A 19,006-nucleotide genomic window follows, 5' to 3' on the forward strand; every position below is an offset into this window, starting at 1 on the left:
TAATCTCTCTCACCAGTGCACACATGGTAAATTAATTACATTAAAGGATAATAATTTTACTAATGTTATCAAAAGTTTTCCCAAAAGTCATTCTTTCAAAAGACTGGCACTAAAAACTCCACAGCCACACAAATGTTTTCTGTCTGCTTGCTCGGGGAAGGACAGCATCACAGGAACTCAAGTCTAGACCAAGGCACTAGTGGTAAGTCACTGCTCAGTAAACTGGCTGGTCTAGGAGAGGCGGATGCCATTCACAGCAAATTTCTGGAATCCTCAAGGGTTATTATCAGTTTCCTCATTCCCTGGAAACTGAGCAGTACTTTTTCCCTTTCTTGCCAGCACCTTGTACCTCAATTTCAGGAAACCTATCCCCTAAAGCAAGCCCTATACATGGTCTGCTTTGCTATCTTGGGTCAGGCCCATACTACTTGCACCAGGCTTAGTGCCACATTCTCCCAACTGGTCTCCACATATCAGTCTGTGCCTTCATTTCCTTAAGATTTTTTTTTTTTTTTCGACAGGCAGAGTGGACAGTGAGAGAGAGAGACAGAGAGAAAGGTCTTCCTTTGCCGTTGGTTCACCCTCCAATGGCCGCCGCGGCCGGCGCGCTGCGGCCGGCGCACCGCGCTGATCCGATGGCAGGAGCCAGGAGCCAGGTGCTTTTCCTGGTCTCCCATGGGGTGCAGGGCCCAAGCACCTGGGCCATCCTCCACTGCACTCCCTGGCCACAGCAGAGGGCTGGCCTGGAAGAGGGGCAACCGGGACAGAATCCGGCGCCCCGACCGGGACTAGAACCCGGTGTGCCGGCGCCGCTAGGCGGAGGATTAGCCTAGTGAGCCGCGGCGCCAGCCCATTTCCTTAAGATTTATTTCCTTTATTTGAAAGAGCAACAGAAAGTGGTAGAGATAGGTCTTCCATCTGCTGGTTCACTCCTCAAATGGCTGCAACAGCCAAAGCTGTGCCAATCCGAAGCCAGGAGCCAGGAGTTCCCGCCAGGTCTCCCATGTGGGTACAGGGGCCCAAGGACTTTGGTCATCGTTTGTGCTTTCCTAGGCACATTACCAGGGAGCTGCACTGAAAGTGGAGCCGCGGGGATTCCAACCAGTGCCCTTATGGAATGCCAGCACTGCAGGCCGGGGCTTTAACCTGCTGCACCACGGTGCCAGCCCCTTCCTTACATTTTCAACAGCATGCAGTTCAAATTTCTGAGACTATTACTCCAATCCCTCTAATACCTGACCCCAAACTTGAATACCCTAAACCTCTAGCCTACCTGCCTTTGATCGTGTTGCTTCCTGGATCTAAAACATGTTCCATCTCAATTCTATACATTCCAATCTCATCTTCTAAAATGCCTGCTTTAACTACAAATAACACTGCCACCCTCTGATTCATGCAGTATTGTATCTTTAAGAAATATTATCACTTTCTATCACACACACTACCCCAACACATTTTCCACAGTGAGCACTACAGGAGCAACATGCACATTTTGGTGAAAAAGATATAAAAGCAGTCGATATTGGCGGAATTTAGAAACTTCAGGGAAGAGACTGAAGCAGTGGTTCTCCATCAGCAACATCAGTACCATCTGGGAAAGTTCTTGAGACTCGCCCCAGATTCACTGAATCAGGAGCTGTGGGGTGAGGCCCAGCAACCTGTACTTTAATAAACCCTCCAGGTGTGACTATCTGGCCTAGTGGTTAAGATATCTATGTCCCAGGGCAAGCATTGTGACATAGCAGGTAAAACTGTCACCTGTGATGTGCATCCCACATGGGCACCAGTTCATGTCCCAGCTGCTCCACTTCTGATCCATCTCCCTGCTAACGGCCTGCGAAAGCAGTGGAAGATGGCCCAAGTGCTTGAACCCCTGCTACCCACATGAGAGACCCAGAAGTTTCTGGCTTCCATCTGGTCCAGCCTTGGCTGTTGCATCCAGCTAGGGAGTAAACCAGCAGATGGAAGATCTCTGTCTCTGTAACTCTTACTTTCAAATAAAATAAATAAATCTTAAAAAAAAAAAAAAAAGATTCCTAAATCCTGTATTAGAGTGCCCAAGTTCAATACCCAGCCCCAGCTCTTTAAAAAAAATAAAATAAAAAATAAAGTAACATTCAAATGGGGGGTTGGAAAGAGGTACTGGCCTTTTAATCACATTTTTTTAAAAGATTTATTTATTTATTTGAAAGTCAGTTACAGAGAGAGAGTGAGAGGCAGAGAGAGAGAGAGGGAGAGGCAGAGAGAGAGGGGGGAGAGGGGAGGAGGGAGAGGGAGAGACCAGTGATGTAAGAGCGGCACACATGCAGGAAAGAAGACAGTGCTGAGAAAGTAAGAAAACAAACGGGAAAAACTCAAAACCAAAACCAAAATTGTAGACAATATCCTCATCCTAACATGTAACTCTGACTCATTCATATAGTCAACAAAAATGACTCATCTGGGTGCTTATGTTCCATTCTCCCAGATTTCAAGCATGAGAAACTTTACAGTTTAAATCTCTATGAGGACAGGCTGGGCAGATAAATTAAGATCAGGTTACACTGCTGGTAACAACCTACAAATAATGCATAGACAAATATTTTTGCATTGTTGGCTTCCTTTTAAAATTCAAAAGAGAAGGAGAGTTGTACCCAGCCAAACTATATTCCACAATAGAATGAGAATGGAAAGCCACAGTTATGTACCAATAATATACAGTTCTGAAATTGGCAACAACTGACTCATTCTGGAAACACCGATAGAAATCATACTTCCCTAGGAAAATACAGTCTTCCTAAAATTTTATTTTTACATTTTATTTTTGTCCCTTATCCTTGCTTAAAGAATTTTAAAGCTTAATTGCACATAACTCTACAATCTGAGTTATGGATGTTCCTACTGCTCTTAAAGAGACCGTTTTCCCAACACTCATACAGGACTTTAAGTGGAAAACTGCAGGTATAGCAAGGTATATTAAAGTCTGATGAACAAAAGGTCCAAGTGTACTTAGATCAAAAGTGTATCCAAGGCAAGCATTTGTTCTAATGGTTAAGAGACAGGTTAAGATGCCTGCATCCCCTACTGGAGTGCCTTGGTTCAATTCCCAGCTGTAGCTGCCAATTCCAGCCTCCTGCCAATGCAGACACTGGGCATTAAAAGATGCTGTGGCCCAGGAGGGCAGTGGAGGATGGCCCCAGGTGCTTGGGCCCCTGTACCCGCATGGGAGACCAGGAGGAAGCACCTGGCTCCTGGCTTCAGCCTGGGCCAGTCCTGGCTGTTTGCAGCCATTTGGGAAGTGAGCCAGCATATGTAAGATCCCTCTCTCTCTGTCTCTACCTCTCTCTGCTGCTCTTTCAAATAAATGAATAAATCTTTAAAAACAAATAATGCTAAAGGATAAGATTGAATAGCAAATGGCCAGCACTATTAAAGTTTAGATATTTATGCCAGGTAATAAGGAGATTAATACCCAGGATAGTCTAAATCATGGAAAATAAGTACCCACTTCACTTGGTTCTAAACAAACTAATACATGACATGCAGTATTTCTGTAGCATCAGGTATAAGCCTTCAAAAACACAGCTACAGGAGCCAAGGTTGTGGCACAGCAGGTTAATCCGCTACCTGCAACACCAGCATCCCACATGGGCACAGATTCAAGTCCTAGTTGCTCCACTTCTGATTCAGCTCTCTGCTAACGAGCCTGGGAAGCCAGTGGAGGATGGCCCAAGTACTTGGGCTCAAGTACTTGTGACACAGTTTGATAGTTGTGAGAAAGACCTTAAAGCCCACGAAGCCTAAAATATTTATTATCTGGCATTTCTACAAATAGTTTGCTGGCCCTGGCCTAAATGATCTGTAAGGTTCGTTTTGCATTCTTATACACTGATGATAAAAACAGTTGCAGTGAAATCTTCTTAAATGGATGAGGATAAAATAGGAAGAAAGAATGAGAAGGGAGAGCAAGCCACACCTTATCTCAATTCACTTCCCAGTTAAGTATACTAGTGGAAGGCTCACCTTCCAGACACTGAAACCTCCATTCCCAGAGTGCACAAGATAGAACAACTGTAGTGATTCAACAACTCACCTGCCTTCCTTAACTTTCTGTGCATTCCCTCGACATACGTAGTTCTCGATGTACCCATCACTGCAGTTGATTTGTGACCAATCTGGGTCACAAACATCCAAGAAGTGAGGCCGCAGCCTGCCTATCGAATACTTGGCAATGTCAGTCAAGGACTGACTAGCAGCTGCACCAAATAAAAATGTTCCAATGGCTTTGTAAATAGTGGCTATGTAGTTATTCCTAACAAAGGAATTTGAGTGCAAAAGGTTAAAGTAAACAGACAGGGTTTCTCCAAGAATCATCTGAAAAAGAAACAGAAAAATAACATGTTACTTTAGCAAGCAAGCACTTAATCATTAAGAAAAAGAAAAAGGTATAATACCTTTGTTTTAAAACCAGCTCCCACCTTTCTGTTCCACAAATAGAACATGAACTTAGGGTATCTAATTCTAAACAAGTAAAGGTGTCAGGTTGACTGTGGACACTGCTTATAAAGCTATGATGGCTGAGACAGAGGCAGTTCATAGACTGCTGAAACAACAAGCCCTTATTTCTTTTCCTGTATTCAGATCAACTGAGCTTTAGTAGACAGTGACGTACCCAGGAAGACAAACCCCATGGCTCATTCAAGAAACACAAACTTCCCCAATCAGGATCTCCCTCATATAAGCACTCCTTTGAATCAAAGATATTCATCATACTAAAAAGGGTAAAACTGTTTTAGGGAGCAAAAAATCTAATACAAAAGCAAAGGTCTAATGCTGGTGCCGGTGGACACTGGGTTTAGCTGACAGGATCCACCAAGTCTTGCCATCCAGGAGACCACAGACCAGGCTCCCATTCGAGTGTTCTACAAGACCAGACACATACTTGGGACTGCCCCTTTCCCAAGGAAACATTTCCAACTCTCCCCTCTTTTTCATTGACTTTTTGCAAAATTGATTTAAAGCCTTCCATAAACTATTTCATGAACTTGCTGAGATTCTAATGTATTTGTGTGTGTGGAAGAGAGCACATGCTCCCAAGTTTTCCCAATGTTTTCCAAGTTCAAAAACCAATGTCCTAAGAAACAGAAAGAACACTGAATGGCAACATTATAAATAACAACATTTGCTGGGCAGGTTTTGTGGTGCAACATATTGAGCCATTGGTTGGGATGCCCACATCCAGTACTGGAATGGCAGTTCAAGCCCCCACTACTGCGCTTTCAATGCAGCTTCCAGCTAATGTACCCTGGGAGGCAGCAGATCATGGCCCACGTGCTTGGGGCCCTGTCACCCATGTGAGAGACTGGCTGTGGCCTGGACCAGTCCTGGCTGTTGCGGGCATTTGAGAAGTGAACCAGCGGCTGGAAAGAAAATCTCTGCCTGCCTTTCAATTAGATGAAAAAAAAAAATTGTTTAAAAGAACAATTATTAGGGTTGGTACTATGGCACAGTGGGTAAAGCCATCACCTGCTCTACTTCTGATCCTCCCTGTTAACGGCCTGGGAAAACAGCAGAAGATAGCCCAAGCACTTGTGCCCTGCACCCATGTGGGAGATCTGGAAGCTCTGGCCATTGTGGCCATTTGGAGGGTGAACCAGTGGATGGAAGATCTCTGCTCTATCCGTCTGTCTCACTCTTTCAAATAAATAAATCTTAAAAAAAAAGAAGACGACAACAATACATACACTCTAGCTACCGGAAACCCAAACACATACTAATTTGGAAGAGGTGGAGGAGGAGGAGAAGGTAACAAAGTTTCACTTGAGACACTAGGTTCCCTGCTTCATCTTGTATTTATATAAATGATTTTACATAGGATTCAGACATTTCCATTTAGTAAGGATTAACCGTCTTCATTCAGGGCAAGCTTTGTCATAAATGAAATAAGTGGTTGCCTCCTAAAAAGAATTTCAGGACCCCGATATCAAAAATTCGTTATCTCTCTGAATGGCTCCAAGAATTCCATAAATAGGATATTCTAACTACATTATGGCAACTATACTATGAACTCTGCAAAAGCAATGATGATTTAATTGTTGAATAGAAACTATCACTACAGTGACATGGTCAATACATTTTAATTGAAGGTACTACCTCAGGTAAAAAGCAAACCCCGTTAAACACATTAAGCCCTAAAGAAATCTAATAGTCACTGCAGTCCTTAATGTGAGTCAGTCAATCAAACTCTCTTCTGAGATAAGTCACAGGAAATGAAAACCCCCGTAAACAGAGGGGCACCACTAAATGCCTCCAGCAGCCTTGTACTAAGGTATATATTTTACTTCCTTAGGCCATTACGGGGTCCCAATAATTCCTAAAAGAAATTTTCCTAACATTAAATTATGGAATTGATCTTTGAGAAGAAAAAGCATGCCAAGAATACTATTTTAGAAGCTGAAATTTGCACATCTCAGCTATCACTGTTCTTAAGTACTCAACTAATGATAGTCCAAACCATCATTGCCTAGGGCCACCCAAATCCTGGTTCTTGCCTCTGATGACAGAAAACCAGCTGGATATGTTCAGAGCACTGGCAGAGTTCCAAAGAGAGGGAGAGAGAGAGACCTTCCATCTGCTGGTTCACTCAAGTGGCCACAATGGTCAGCACTGGGCCAGGCCAAAGCCAGGAGCCTAGAACTCGTCTCCTGTGTGGGAGGCAGGGACCCAAAGCACTCAGGCCATCTTCCACTACTTTTCCAGGCTCATTAGCAGGGAGTTGGATCTGAAGTAGAGCGAACAAGACTCGCACCAGTGCTTGGGATGCAAGCACTGCAGGCTAACACCAGCCCCAATTTTCATCATTCTTTATCATGTACTCCCCATTTATTGGGAAAAACAGACAACAGAATAGTTCAAACTAAATTCTTCCAAACTGCATGCATAAAGATGTGTCTGTCCATTTGATCTAAACAAGACAGTTCTATTCTTACACTTCATTTTAATAGCTTATCCTGCCCTTTGAGTCATTTATATCAATTTTTAACCTTTGGTGAGGTCTACACCTAACCCATCTGTGGCTTAATCCTAGAACTGAGAAGACTTGTTACATATTATTTACTTATATTCTAAGGGTACGATTAGACAACGTTTGAGATGTAAACAGAATACTTACAAAGATCAGAGCTAATAATTACCTAAATCAGTATGATTCAGCCTTTTTAAATCTATGCACCACAGTATTCTCTCATGGTCTTCTTTACATAGCCACCAATCAAGACAATTTTCTGTGCCTCAACACTGTCCCTATAGTTTTGTGCCTCTCATTCAGGGCCTGCCTTCCCAAGAGAATAATCTAAAATCACTGGCACTTCTGCACATCTTCAACTCCATCCTAAATATGTCAAACTGTCTCTATTCTCTTTATTGAATTTTTCTCAAAAGTCACAACTGTCTCATCATTTCAAACAGATTCTTATGAACCCTCAAACATTAATTTCAACTTCACTGACATTTCCTCCTTACTAAAATTTTCCCTTATTTTCTGAGAAAATACACAAGGGTACTTCAGAAAGTTCATGGAAATTTGAATTAACAAATAAATTTGTTCTAGGGGCTGGCATGGCACCCCCATATGGGAGCCAGTGCATGTCCTAGCTGACCACTTCTGATCCAGCCCTCTGCTAATGGCCTGGGAAAAGCAGTGGAAGATGGCCCCAAGTGTCTGGGCCCCTGCCATCCATGTGGGAGACCCAGATGAAGCTCCTGGCTTCGGTCTGGCCCAGCACTGTCCATTTTGGCCATCTGGGGAGTGAACCAGCAGATGAAAGATCAAGATATTCATTCATTCATTCTCTCTTTCTCTCCCTCCCACCCGTCTGTAACTGTTTCAAAATAACTAAATGAATCTTTAAAAATAAGATAAATTCATTCTGGTACCAAAAATGCTGAAATCTGAGCATACTTTTTTTCATAATATACATTTCCCATGAAATTTTTAAAGATAACTTACATACATGGTTTTCAAAAGATTTTTTGCAATAAATTTATTAATCAAATTTTCCACAAACTTTCTGAAATACTCTTCTATTAACCCCAATTCTCTATCAGACTCAATTGGTCATATATTTATAGTTCATTTGCAAGGTCTGGTGTAAAGTCTGAATCCATGATTTTCTTGAAGAAATGGTTTACTTTCTAGCTAATTAACACAGCTACCCAAGCACTGCCTGAATGAAGCTGAGCTAATGAATAACCTGGAATCACTTTGAACTACCACACAGAACCACTGCCCTATGCTGCACTTTGTCGACACTGTTGATATGAAAACGGTATTTACAGCACTTTTAAACAATTTGTTCTTTTTAAAAGAAATTCATACTCATATTAATGTACTTGAGATTTTATTAAATGTAAAGATAATTTTCTTACAGGTTACGTTGAAATAATAAAACACTGTTAGTTAATAAAATACAATTCATGAATTCTGGTTAAGCGTGTTGTCAGGCCCTGCGTATGCAGTGCAGGCTAAACACACCTGCAGCGTGCCCAGCAAACTGCAGGCCCCCTGTTCTATTGCAGCCCCCTGGTGTGCAGTGGATTTCTATTGTTTTGCTTGTGCAGCATCCTTCTTACTGAGACACAAAGAAAAGAACCAAAGCCAGGTATATTTCTAGCACTGTTTATTTGACTTTGAATCTTTTCTGAAACTGGTTACTATTTGCAACTGAGCCCTACTAAAATTTTATCTGTCATAACCAGCAATCTCTTAGAAACGCAAATACTTAAAAAATAAAAACAAAGAACCTACTCCCTCCTTAATTAAATAATCATGCCTTGGCTTTCTTTCTCTTAGTAGTACAACTAAGTGTAAAGATTTGTTTAGGAACCAGCACTGTGGCGCAGTAGGTTAATCTTCTGCCTGCAGTGCCGGCATCCCATATGGGCACCAGTTCTAGTCCTGGCTGCTCCTCTTCCGACCCAGCTCTCTGCAATGGCCTGGGAAAGCAGTGGAAGATGGCCCAAGTCCTTGGGCCCCTGCACCTATGTGGGAGACCCAGAAGAAGCTCCTGGCTCCTGGCTTTGTATCAGCTCAACTCCAGCCATTGTGGTCATTTGGGGAATGAATCGGCAGATGGAAGACCTTTCTGTCTCTCCTTCTCACTGTCTGTAACTCTATTTCTCAAATAAATAAATAAAATCTTTAAAAAAAAAAGATTTGTTGAGATTAAAAGAATCCATGATTTCTTAAACTTCTGCCATACCACAGGAGTCACCAGTGTCACTACATAATTACTTCATGGTTTCTTTCACTCAAGCGAACACACAGTTTGATCTTTCACCCACAACATACCAGGCTCTTTGCCAGGCAGTGAGAATACCAAGATTAATAAAGCATCAGCTCTGCTTTCAGGGGCTCACGGTCTTGTGAAACACTTAGATAACAGAAGTTTTCTTATTAATAACATACAACAAATTAGAAGTTGATACTTTCACTGCTAGTAAGGTGCTGTGATCATTCTTAAGACATCATATTTCTAAATTAAGAAACACTTAAAGATTTTATTTATTTATTTGAGAGGCAGAGTTACAGACAGAGAAAGGCAGAGACACAGAGAAAGATCTTTCATCTGCTGGCTCACTCCCCAAATGGTCTCAACAGCCAGGGCTGGGATGATCCGAAGTCAGGAGCCAGAAGCTTCTTCTGGGTCTCATATGTGGGTGGCAGGGACCCAAGTACTTGGGCCATATTCTACTGCTAATAAACACTTTTTAAAAACAAGCTCAGAGGGGAGGGAGGACTGGCGCTGTGGCGCAGTGGGTTAAAGCCCTGGCCCGAAGCGTTGGCATCCCATGTGGGCGCCAGTTCCAGTCCCAGTTGCTCCTCTTCCAATCCAGCTCTCTGCTATGGCCTGGGAAAGCAATAGAAGATGGCCCAAGTCCTTGGGCCCCTGCACTCAAATGGGAGACTTGGAAGAAGCTCCTGGCTTTGGATTGGCGCAGCTCTGGCTGTTGCGGCCATTTGGGGAGTGAACCAGCAAATGGAAGAACTCTCACTCTGTTTCTATCTCTCACTGTAACTCTTTCAAATAAATAAAATAAATCTTAAAAAAACAAAATCAAGCTCAGGGCCAGTGCTGTGGCATAATGGGTAAAGCCACCACCTGCAATGCCAGCATCCCAAATGGGTTGCCAGTTTGAGTCCCGGCTGCTCCTCTTCTGACCCAGCTCCCTGCTAATGTACCTGGGAAAGCAGCAGAAGCTCTGCTGCTCTGGCCATTGCAGCCATCTGGGGAGTGAACCAGTGGACAGGAAGACCTCTCCTCTCTCTGCCTCTGTCTCTGTAACAATGCCTCTCAAATAATAAATCTTTAATAAATAAATACATAAGCTCCTGGCTGCCATTTTCACACAGTGAGTTGAGCCACCACATGCAATGTCATATGAGTGCCAGTTTGAGTCCTTACTGCTCCACTTCTGATCCACATTCCTGCTGATGTAGCTGGGAAGGTAGTGGAAGATGGTCCAAGTTCTTAGGCCCCTGCCACCCACAGAAGGAGACCTGGATGGAGTTCCAGGATCCTAGCTTTGGCCTGACCCAGTCCCAGCCATTGTGGCCATTTGGGGAGTGAACCAGCAGATGGGAGATCAAGAAATTCTCTTTCTCTCTCTCTAACTCCGCTTTTCAAATAAATAAAGCTTTTTAAAAAACATAAAAATAAGCTCCAGAACTAGACAAGCTATGTGAGGGTAATTCAAAAAGTCTGTGAAAGTGCATATTATGAAAAAACTATGCATGGATTTCAGACTATTTGCAGCAAAATGAACTTATCTCTTCATTCTATTTTTCCACAAATCGTATGACGTATCCTCAGATATGCTGTCATCTTGGTCTGTTTTCTACATAGGACCACATTTTCTGCTCTAACATAATACTTGTTTCTAAAGTTATAATTATAGGCTGGCACCGTGGCTCACTTGGCTAATCCTCCGCCTGTGACGCTGGCACCCCAGGTTCTAGTTCCGGTTGGGGTGCCGGATTCTGTCCCGGTTGCTCCTCTTCCAGTCCAGCTCTCTGCTGTGGCCCCAGGAAGGCAGTGGAGGATGGCCTAAGTGCTAGTGACCCTGTACCCCCGTGGGAGACCGGGAGGAAGCACCCAGCTCCTGGCTTTGGATCAGCACGGTGCCAGCCGTAGCGGCCATTAGGGGAGTGAACCAACAGAAGGAAGGCCTTTCCCTCTGTCTCTCTCTCTCTCACTGTCTATAACTCTCTCTCTGTCTCTCTCTCACTGTCTAACACTGCCTGTCAGAAAAAATAAATAAATAAAGTTATAACTATAGAGCACAAAACTAGTGAATTAAGTAATAAAATTTCTAAGGTGAAAGATTATAAAACCATCTAATCTCTTAGATTAGAAGTTTTCTCTTCTAAGCATTTCTACCTGAAATACTAGAAAACAGGTTATGAAATACTAGAAAACAAGGGGTATTACCGTTATTGCCTTCAATACCAGTAAAAATTAACTTCACATTCATTGTGAATTATAAAGACAGCTTTAGTTTTTCTCCCATTGAGGGTATCATATAAAAATTCTTTAAACATGAAATAAATGAAGTTTTAATATTAGAAAGCAAATTCTCTTTGCTAGAACTCAGAGACTAAAGAGAGTAGGCACACATACAGATACATTATAAAACAATATCCTGTGTATATAGAAATTTATTGAATATATAACATTCAACTATCAACCACATGATTACTGAAACAATAACAAATCAGAGCTCATATCACATCACAATGATGTGAAGAAAATGGTATAAAACCCACATATATTTTGTAAAGTTCTCGTAATTACATATATTATTATTCTTTAAACCTCACTTAAAATAATGAAGACTACCTAAATGAAATAAATGTTCAATTAAAAGCTCTGAAAACACACACATTGTTTTGGAGGGTTATACTGTTACATTTAATCATCAACAGATTAAAAACAAAATCAAGCCAAGTGCCCAAAAATTATAAACTTGGAAAAGTGGATTTAACTTACAACGATAATACTGAATGGAATGATTATTCCACCTAATAACGCATAAGATATGGTGTCTTCTTTGTAAGGGTACTTGATGGACTCATCATTACAGAATAATCCTCGCTGGAAGGGGGTATGCCTTGAAGTAAGAATTGCAAAAGGCAATCCAGCTAGCAAAAGGGAATAAATGGAAATATCATTAAAAAAGAAACATCAAAACTAATTAATGGCAATAATTATCCCAGAGATTATTTTTTAAAATGCATTTGTCATAAAAATACATGAGAGCACAAGTCGAAAGGAAATGCAGCAATGCATGCAACAGAAGTTAGAAAAGTTACAGCCAAGGGAAAAGATGTTCTTTTATGCAGGACACAGAGCACCCAGGCCTCCACTAAGTAACTTAGCAAACAGCATCTTCTCCCCCCTTTGTTTCTACCCCAATACATTAAATGGATTTGGAGGGGGGAAAAAACTCTTCTCATGCTCTTGTCTTTTAATTACCAGGTTTTCAACACTATTTCCAAGCTAACTGGTCACAGACTTGCTTCCAAAAGGAAAACAACATTTTGACATTCCCCGTTTCATCCCTATATTACTAGCACATTTGAACAGGTCATGATCACATGGCTAAGCCACCAGAGTATCCCAAAGCTTTCTCCAGTCATTTCTGTTTGTCTTCAACAGGTTTAAAGCCACTGCGGAAGAGTGGTTTGAACTTAAACTAAGTTTCTTAAGAAAAGATGAGCAAGGGAATGAAGCACAAAATCACCCCATAGGCAGCTCTGTTTTAATCATCAATATTTCCACAAAGATCATGTCTCATATTTCCCTCCTAAAATGCGTAAATTTTGCTTAAATATGAGCTTTATGAATTCAGCTTTCTTACTTCACTGAACCTGACCTACTGAGTAAAACGGCAGCACACTGACCAGCACTGCTTTGTAAGAGAGATGCAGTCGAGCAGAAACCCTCAACATGACACCCGCTTTCAGACAGATTACAAGTGTCAAAGACTCTCCCCGCAGAAACACGCCAACCACTAAGCTGGCACTCGCACCACAGGTTCACACGCTGCCCTCTGTGCAACAGCAAAACCTGATGACCATTTATAGTTCCCAACTCCACAAGGCCCTTAAGGCTGAATGACAACCAAAGCCTCACCAGACTGCCAGACTGTGTTTATCACAAATACCAGGTTTGTTTAAGTGACAAGGGCCAAATAAAGAGAAGCATATGAAATCTTATGTCTTTATCTATTTTTTCTTTAGACACTGAATACAGGAACCAACATTTACTTCTTTGTATTAGCCAATTTCTCATGCTTTAAGCATCTTAAAGATGCTATAAAATTCATAGTTACATTTCTAGTAAAGGCTACCCTTTTTAAAAAAATTAAACTAAAGCTGACTTTACTAAATGACCTTTTCTACTACTCTGAGTTCAGAATATCCTGACTTACCAGACTAGTGGTACCCAGTCGAAGGGGGTGAAACATCCAGCATGCAGTACATATGCCACGGTTGTAGCACAACTGCAAACGCTTCGCACAAGCCTTCTGTAATTACTTATCAGTGCACACAGTAAGGAAACACACAGAGGTGTGATTCTAGTTGTTGTCTGCCCTTCACAGTAACTAAACACTTAGTCATCCACCAACAACCGCATGGTAACCTGACGGGCAAACTTACTTTCTATTTAGAAAGAACCACCACTTCTATAATTTATTTTACTTGTAAGAATGCTATACAATTAATGGAAACTTTCACTGTCCACATAGCACATTTCTTAACTGGCTGAATTTTTCAACAAGGTATTTCTTTCATAATGAAATATTTAGTACATAAATTAAATGTACTTAATGATTAGTGTCCAAAGCTCACTGTGTCTTCATTCTCAAGGAAACTTCATATTAATATGCCAAGTCTATTGAAAAGTGCTACTAACATATACAACCATTAAGTTTAAGGCAAAAAACCATGTTGAAACTATTCTTGAATTTAGAAAAAAAAGTTTGTGAGTATTTTTAAGGATAAGGGAATAAATAAAATCACAATTATAATAAACAGTTCACTTTTCAAAAATAGAAAAACTCAAGTGGGAAAATATTAAGTGAATTCACGGAGAATTCTGCTAGGTGCTACCAGAAACACGTAGCTGAATAAGGCACGGCACAGAAAACCAACAGGGATTAACTAGAGGTAACAGTGAACTCCGGGGTTTCAAAGACTGGAAGAGCCGGTGAGGCTCCGTGTGATGCTAAGCTGTACCACCAGAGTCTGAATCTCAGGAGGAGTCTAGGACTGAGACAGAGATTTGGGGATGGAAAGCAAGTAGAAAGGACAGATATCAAGTGACAAGAGGAAGACCAACTGAGGCAGGCTTGGGCGGGTTGAAGGCAAGTCAGGAGTAATACCACCAAGGCCAAGTCTGAAGGAGACAGCATTTCAAGGTCCACAGTACCCAGTGTTTGTCAAATGTGTTTTCCTTTTTGTTTTTTTATTTAAGATTTACTTATTTGTTTGAAAATCAGAGTTACAGAGACAGGGAGAGACAGAGATATCTTCCATCTGCTGGTTCACTCCCCAGATGGCCAGGCTGAACCCAGGAGCTTCTTCCAGTTCTCCCTCATGGGTGGCATTGGTCCAAACACTTGGGCCATCCTCTGCTGCTTTTCCCAGGCCATTCGCAGGGAGATGATTGGAAGAGGAGCTGGAACATGTACCGGCGCCCACGTGGGATACCAGCTTTGCACGCTGCTGCTTAATCCAACCACACCACAATGCTGACTCTTCCAATAGGTTTTCAATTGCCTTCTTAGTAAAAGAAGTTTTAATAAGGAAGAAAGGGTAGAAACCAAACCACAGAGGTTTTAGGAAGGAATGATAAGAAATTAAGCATGAATCTACCACAAATGCACACTGTTCTTTTTATAGTTTGAAGAGACTGCATCACAGAGGGCCTGAGAAATAGATAACTTGGTAACAATAACCAATATTCGCCATCCTTTAACCAATATTCGCCTATAAGATGTACTACATCAATGCCTTTACCCCACACTATATCATTGTCACTAATTACTTTAACCTACATTTAGACCCTGGAAAGAGGATAGGAGCAGGGAGGCAGACCAAACCACAAATTGTTCACTAACTCATATAAGGCTCAAAAGATTTGTTAGTTCAGACTCCTGAAAATTTTGGAACTGGAATAAAGACTGAAACAGTAAGCTGGCAAACTGCACTGGGCCTTGTAATATGAAAACTGCCTGAAGACAAAGCAGGTCTGCAGAGAAAAAGGAGGAGACAGGTCTGACCCCTGGGAGTGTGAAACAGAAAAGGCAGCTTTTGTACCATGCCATTGCCACAGGACTCCCTGATTTTGCTATTTGGGTTTTGAGAGTCCTGCATCCCTTTCAAGAAAGACCATTTTTACTCAAGCTAGTTAGAAAGGATTTCCACTCCTCACAACCAAGAGACATAACAATTATAATCTAAATAGTTCCCTTACATGTGCTTTTAATTTTTTATTACCAAATATATGAAGGTACTTCGAAAATCCATAGAACATGGAATAAAAGATGTCTATTTTGATGCAAATGAACTTTGAAATCCACACGAGGCATCTTCAAAAGTTCATGAAAAATATAAATGGATCTCAAAAATTTTTTATACCAAAATAAACTTATCTTTCAGTTCTATATTCTGGAATTTTGCTCTTGTAATGCTATAGTGAACATTTCCAAACACAAATCCTTGCTTGCATTTCTAATATTTTCCTTGGAATATATTTTATGTGGAATTAAAGGATATAAATATTAAGATCCTTCACAAACTGCTCCAAAAAGGCTATTATGCACCACCAAGCTCCTCCACTAGTATAGAGAAATTTAAGTAGATATTTTACTTTTGACATTTACTACAGATTTCAAAGCAAAAGTGAAAGGACTCTGTTTGCTCTTTTATCAATTTAAACCAAACAGTATTTTCCTTTTATTTTAAATCTCTCTAAAACAATCCCCTTCATCATTTCTCAAGTGCCTACATTTGTCAAACAATGTTTCTCTTAATATTTCAGCTGGCCGGCACTGTGGCATAGAAGGTTAAGCCTCTACCTGCAGTGCTGGTATCCCATATGGACGCTGGTTTGAGTGCTGGTTGCTTCACTTCTGATGCAGCTCCCTGCTAACACGCCAGGGAAAGCAGCAGCAGATGACCCAAGTACTTGGGTCCTTGCATCCACGTGAGAGACCCGGAAGAAGCTCCAGGCTCCTGGTTTTAGCCTGGCCCAGCTCTGGCTATCGTGGCCATTTGGGGAGTGAACCAGTGGATGGAAGCGCTCTGTCTCTCTCTCTTTACTTCTATCTCTGCCTTTCAAATAAATAAATCTTAAAAGTAAAAAATTTCAGCTGGGAAACTCATTTCCATTCCTCCTCTACTTTTAATAAGGGTATTGAGGCATAATTTACAAATTGCAAAATTCATCCTAAATACATAGTTCAATTATGTTGGTAAATGTATACAACTGTCCAACGACTACCATAATCTTATTTTAGAATCTTTCCAATACCCTCAAAATTCCCTTGAAAGAATTTGCATTCCATTACTAGTCCTACTGCCAACCCCAGGCAACCGCTCATCTGCTTTCTGTGTCTCCTGGAAGCATACAATATGTGGTATTCTGCATGTGGCCTTCTTTCATATAATGTTTTTGAGGTCCATCCATGTTGCAGCATGCATTTTGTTCCTTCTTATTGCTGAGCACTGTACTATTATGTTTACGACTATATGCCACATTTGGCTTATGCAGTCTACAGTTAATGGACATTTGGACTGCTTCCAGTTTGGAGCTATTATGACTAATGCTACTATGAACATTCACATTCAAGTCTTTGTGTGGATATGCCTTCATTTCTAATGGGTAGAAATTACAAGTGTTAAACTGTGAGGTCATATGATAAATTTAGCTTTTTTTTTTTTTTTTTTTTTTTTAATTTGAGAGGCAGAGAGACACAGAGAGATCCTAGTTGCTTCTTCACCACCCAAATGCCCAGGGCTGGGAACTCAATCCAGATTTCCCACGTGGGTGTCAGGAACCAGTGACTTGAGCCATCACTCACTATACCTCCTGGGCCTGCAATGGCAGGAAGCTGGAATCAAGATATGGAATCAGGAAGCAAACACACACACTCTAATGTTGAATACAGGCATCCTGATCAGTGGGACAAATGCCCACCCCAGTCTGGTAGTTTCTTAAACAGTTAAACAGGGGCAGGTGTTTGGCCTACCAGTTAAGGTACCAGCTGAGACAGCCACATCCCAGTAAATTCCTGAGTTTGAGTCCCAGCTCCATTCCTGATTTCAGTTTCCTCCTAATGCAAACCCTGGAAAGTACAAGGTGATGGCTCAAGTAGATGGATCTCTGCCAACTGTTGTGGTTATTGGGTTGTCAGTCAGCAGACGGGAGCTTACTTACTCATTTACCTCTCAAATAAGTAAACAGAAACTGCTAAACTATTTTCCAAAGTGGCTACATCATTTTATTTCCTCACATCCTGCTTTACCCTTTGCTCATGTGGCTAGCTACAGGTAGCCCATTTAAGACTGTTGGGGCCAGTGCTGTGGCATAGCGGGTACAGCTGCTGCCTGCAGTGCCAGCATCCCATATGGGCACCGGTTTAAGTCCTGGCTGCTCCACTTCTGATCCAGCTCCCTGCTATGGCCTGGAAAGCAGAAGATGGCCCAAGTCCTTGGGCCCCAGCACCCCCGTGGGAGACCCAGAAGAAGCTCCTGGCTTCAGGTCGGTACAGCTCCAGCCGTTGCAGCCAACTGGGGCGTGAACCAGTGGATGGATAGAAGACACCCCCTTCTCTGTGTAACTGATTTTTGAATAAATAAATAAATGTTTTAAAAGATTTTATTTATTTTGAGAGGTAGAGTTACAGATAGGGAGAGGGAGGGACAGAGAGAAAGGTCTTCCATCCACTGGTTCACTCCCCAAATGGCTGCAACGGCTGGAGCTGCGTCGATATGAAGTCAGGAGCCAGGCACTTCTCCCCAGTCTCCCACGTGGGTGCAGGGGCCCAAGAACTTGGGCCATCTTCCACGGCTTTCCCAGGCCACAGAAGAAAGCTAGATTGGAAGTAGAACAGCCAGGACTAGAACTGGTGCTCATATGGGATGCCAGCACTTCAGGCAGAGGATTAACCTACTGTGCCACGGCGCTGGCCCCAATAAATAAATCTTAAAAAAAAAAAAAAAAAAAGACTAAGATTGTCTGCATTGTAAATTCATAGTCACCTACAAATAAATAGTGTTTTATCTTCAGTGAGTGAATGGACTAAGATTGTCTGCATTGTAAATTCATAGTCACCTACAAATAAATAGTGTTTTATCTTCAGTGAGTGAATGTTTGTAATGGGTCAAAACAGAACATGTGATAACTCATTCCTTCCACAGAGTAACTACCACAAGAACACTTACTCATCCTTTACCAGAGAAGAGAAAAGACACAAGATCATGATCACACCACATCCTAATTTTCTCTTGCACAAATACTCAGGGTCTTGGGATCATGATATAAATATTAACAAACTGTTTTAATCAGAAAGATTGGTGAAGATGTCCAGCAAAGCTGAGAAACTATAGTTAAAAGCTATTTTACATGTGAAGGGAAGTGTTCTAATATTAGTAAGAATTACACAAATGGCTCCATAAAATAATGCTTCAGGATTTATCAGTATTGGAGCATGAATTGGTATTTTGTTCCTTTTCATTGCTGAACAGTATCCCATTGTATGAATATAAAACCTATCAAATGCCCAGGGGCAGTGGCCCCCACCCATGAGTCCTACAGGAGCAGATCATTAAGGGATACACTGTCTCAGGGCAAAGGCAGCAGGCATCAGCCTGAGAAATCCTGACACAGATGTCAGACCCCTCCAGATTTACCCTAAAAGTCAGGCATGACCTTAATGTCTGGAAGATGAAAAAAACCCA

At 41.6% G+C, this 19,006-nt stretch overlaps 1 protein-coding gene across 5 annotated transcripts in view; it reads right to left on the minus strand.

Moving 5' to 3' along the window:
- Positions 1-19,006, minus strand: part of PLPP1 (phospholipid phosphatase 1) — a 90,108-nt gene that overhangs the window by 20,290 nt on the left and 50,812 nt on the right. For 3 of the 5 annotated variants that reach the window (XM_008262216.4, XM_051853467.2, XM_017344720.3), the window contains one exon: positions 4,073-4,353. In XM_008262216.4, coding sequence (XP_008260438.1) covers positions 4,073-4,353 — 281 coding nt within the window. Of the gene's footprint in view, positions 1-4,072; positions 4,354-12,026; positions 12,179-19,006 lie in introns of all 5 variants that reach the window. The other 2 variants (XM_002714037.5, XM_070056712.1) reach the window with 1 other exon arrangement.

This window comes from Oryctolagus cuniculus, chromosome 14 (genome assembly GCF_964237555.1).
Source record: "Oryctolagus cuniculus chromosome 14, mOryCun1.1, whole genome shotgun sequence".
Lineage (NCBI taxonomy): Eukaryota > Metazoa > Chordata > Mammalia > Lagomorpha > Leporidae > Oryctolagus > Oryctolagus cuniculus.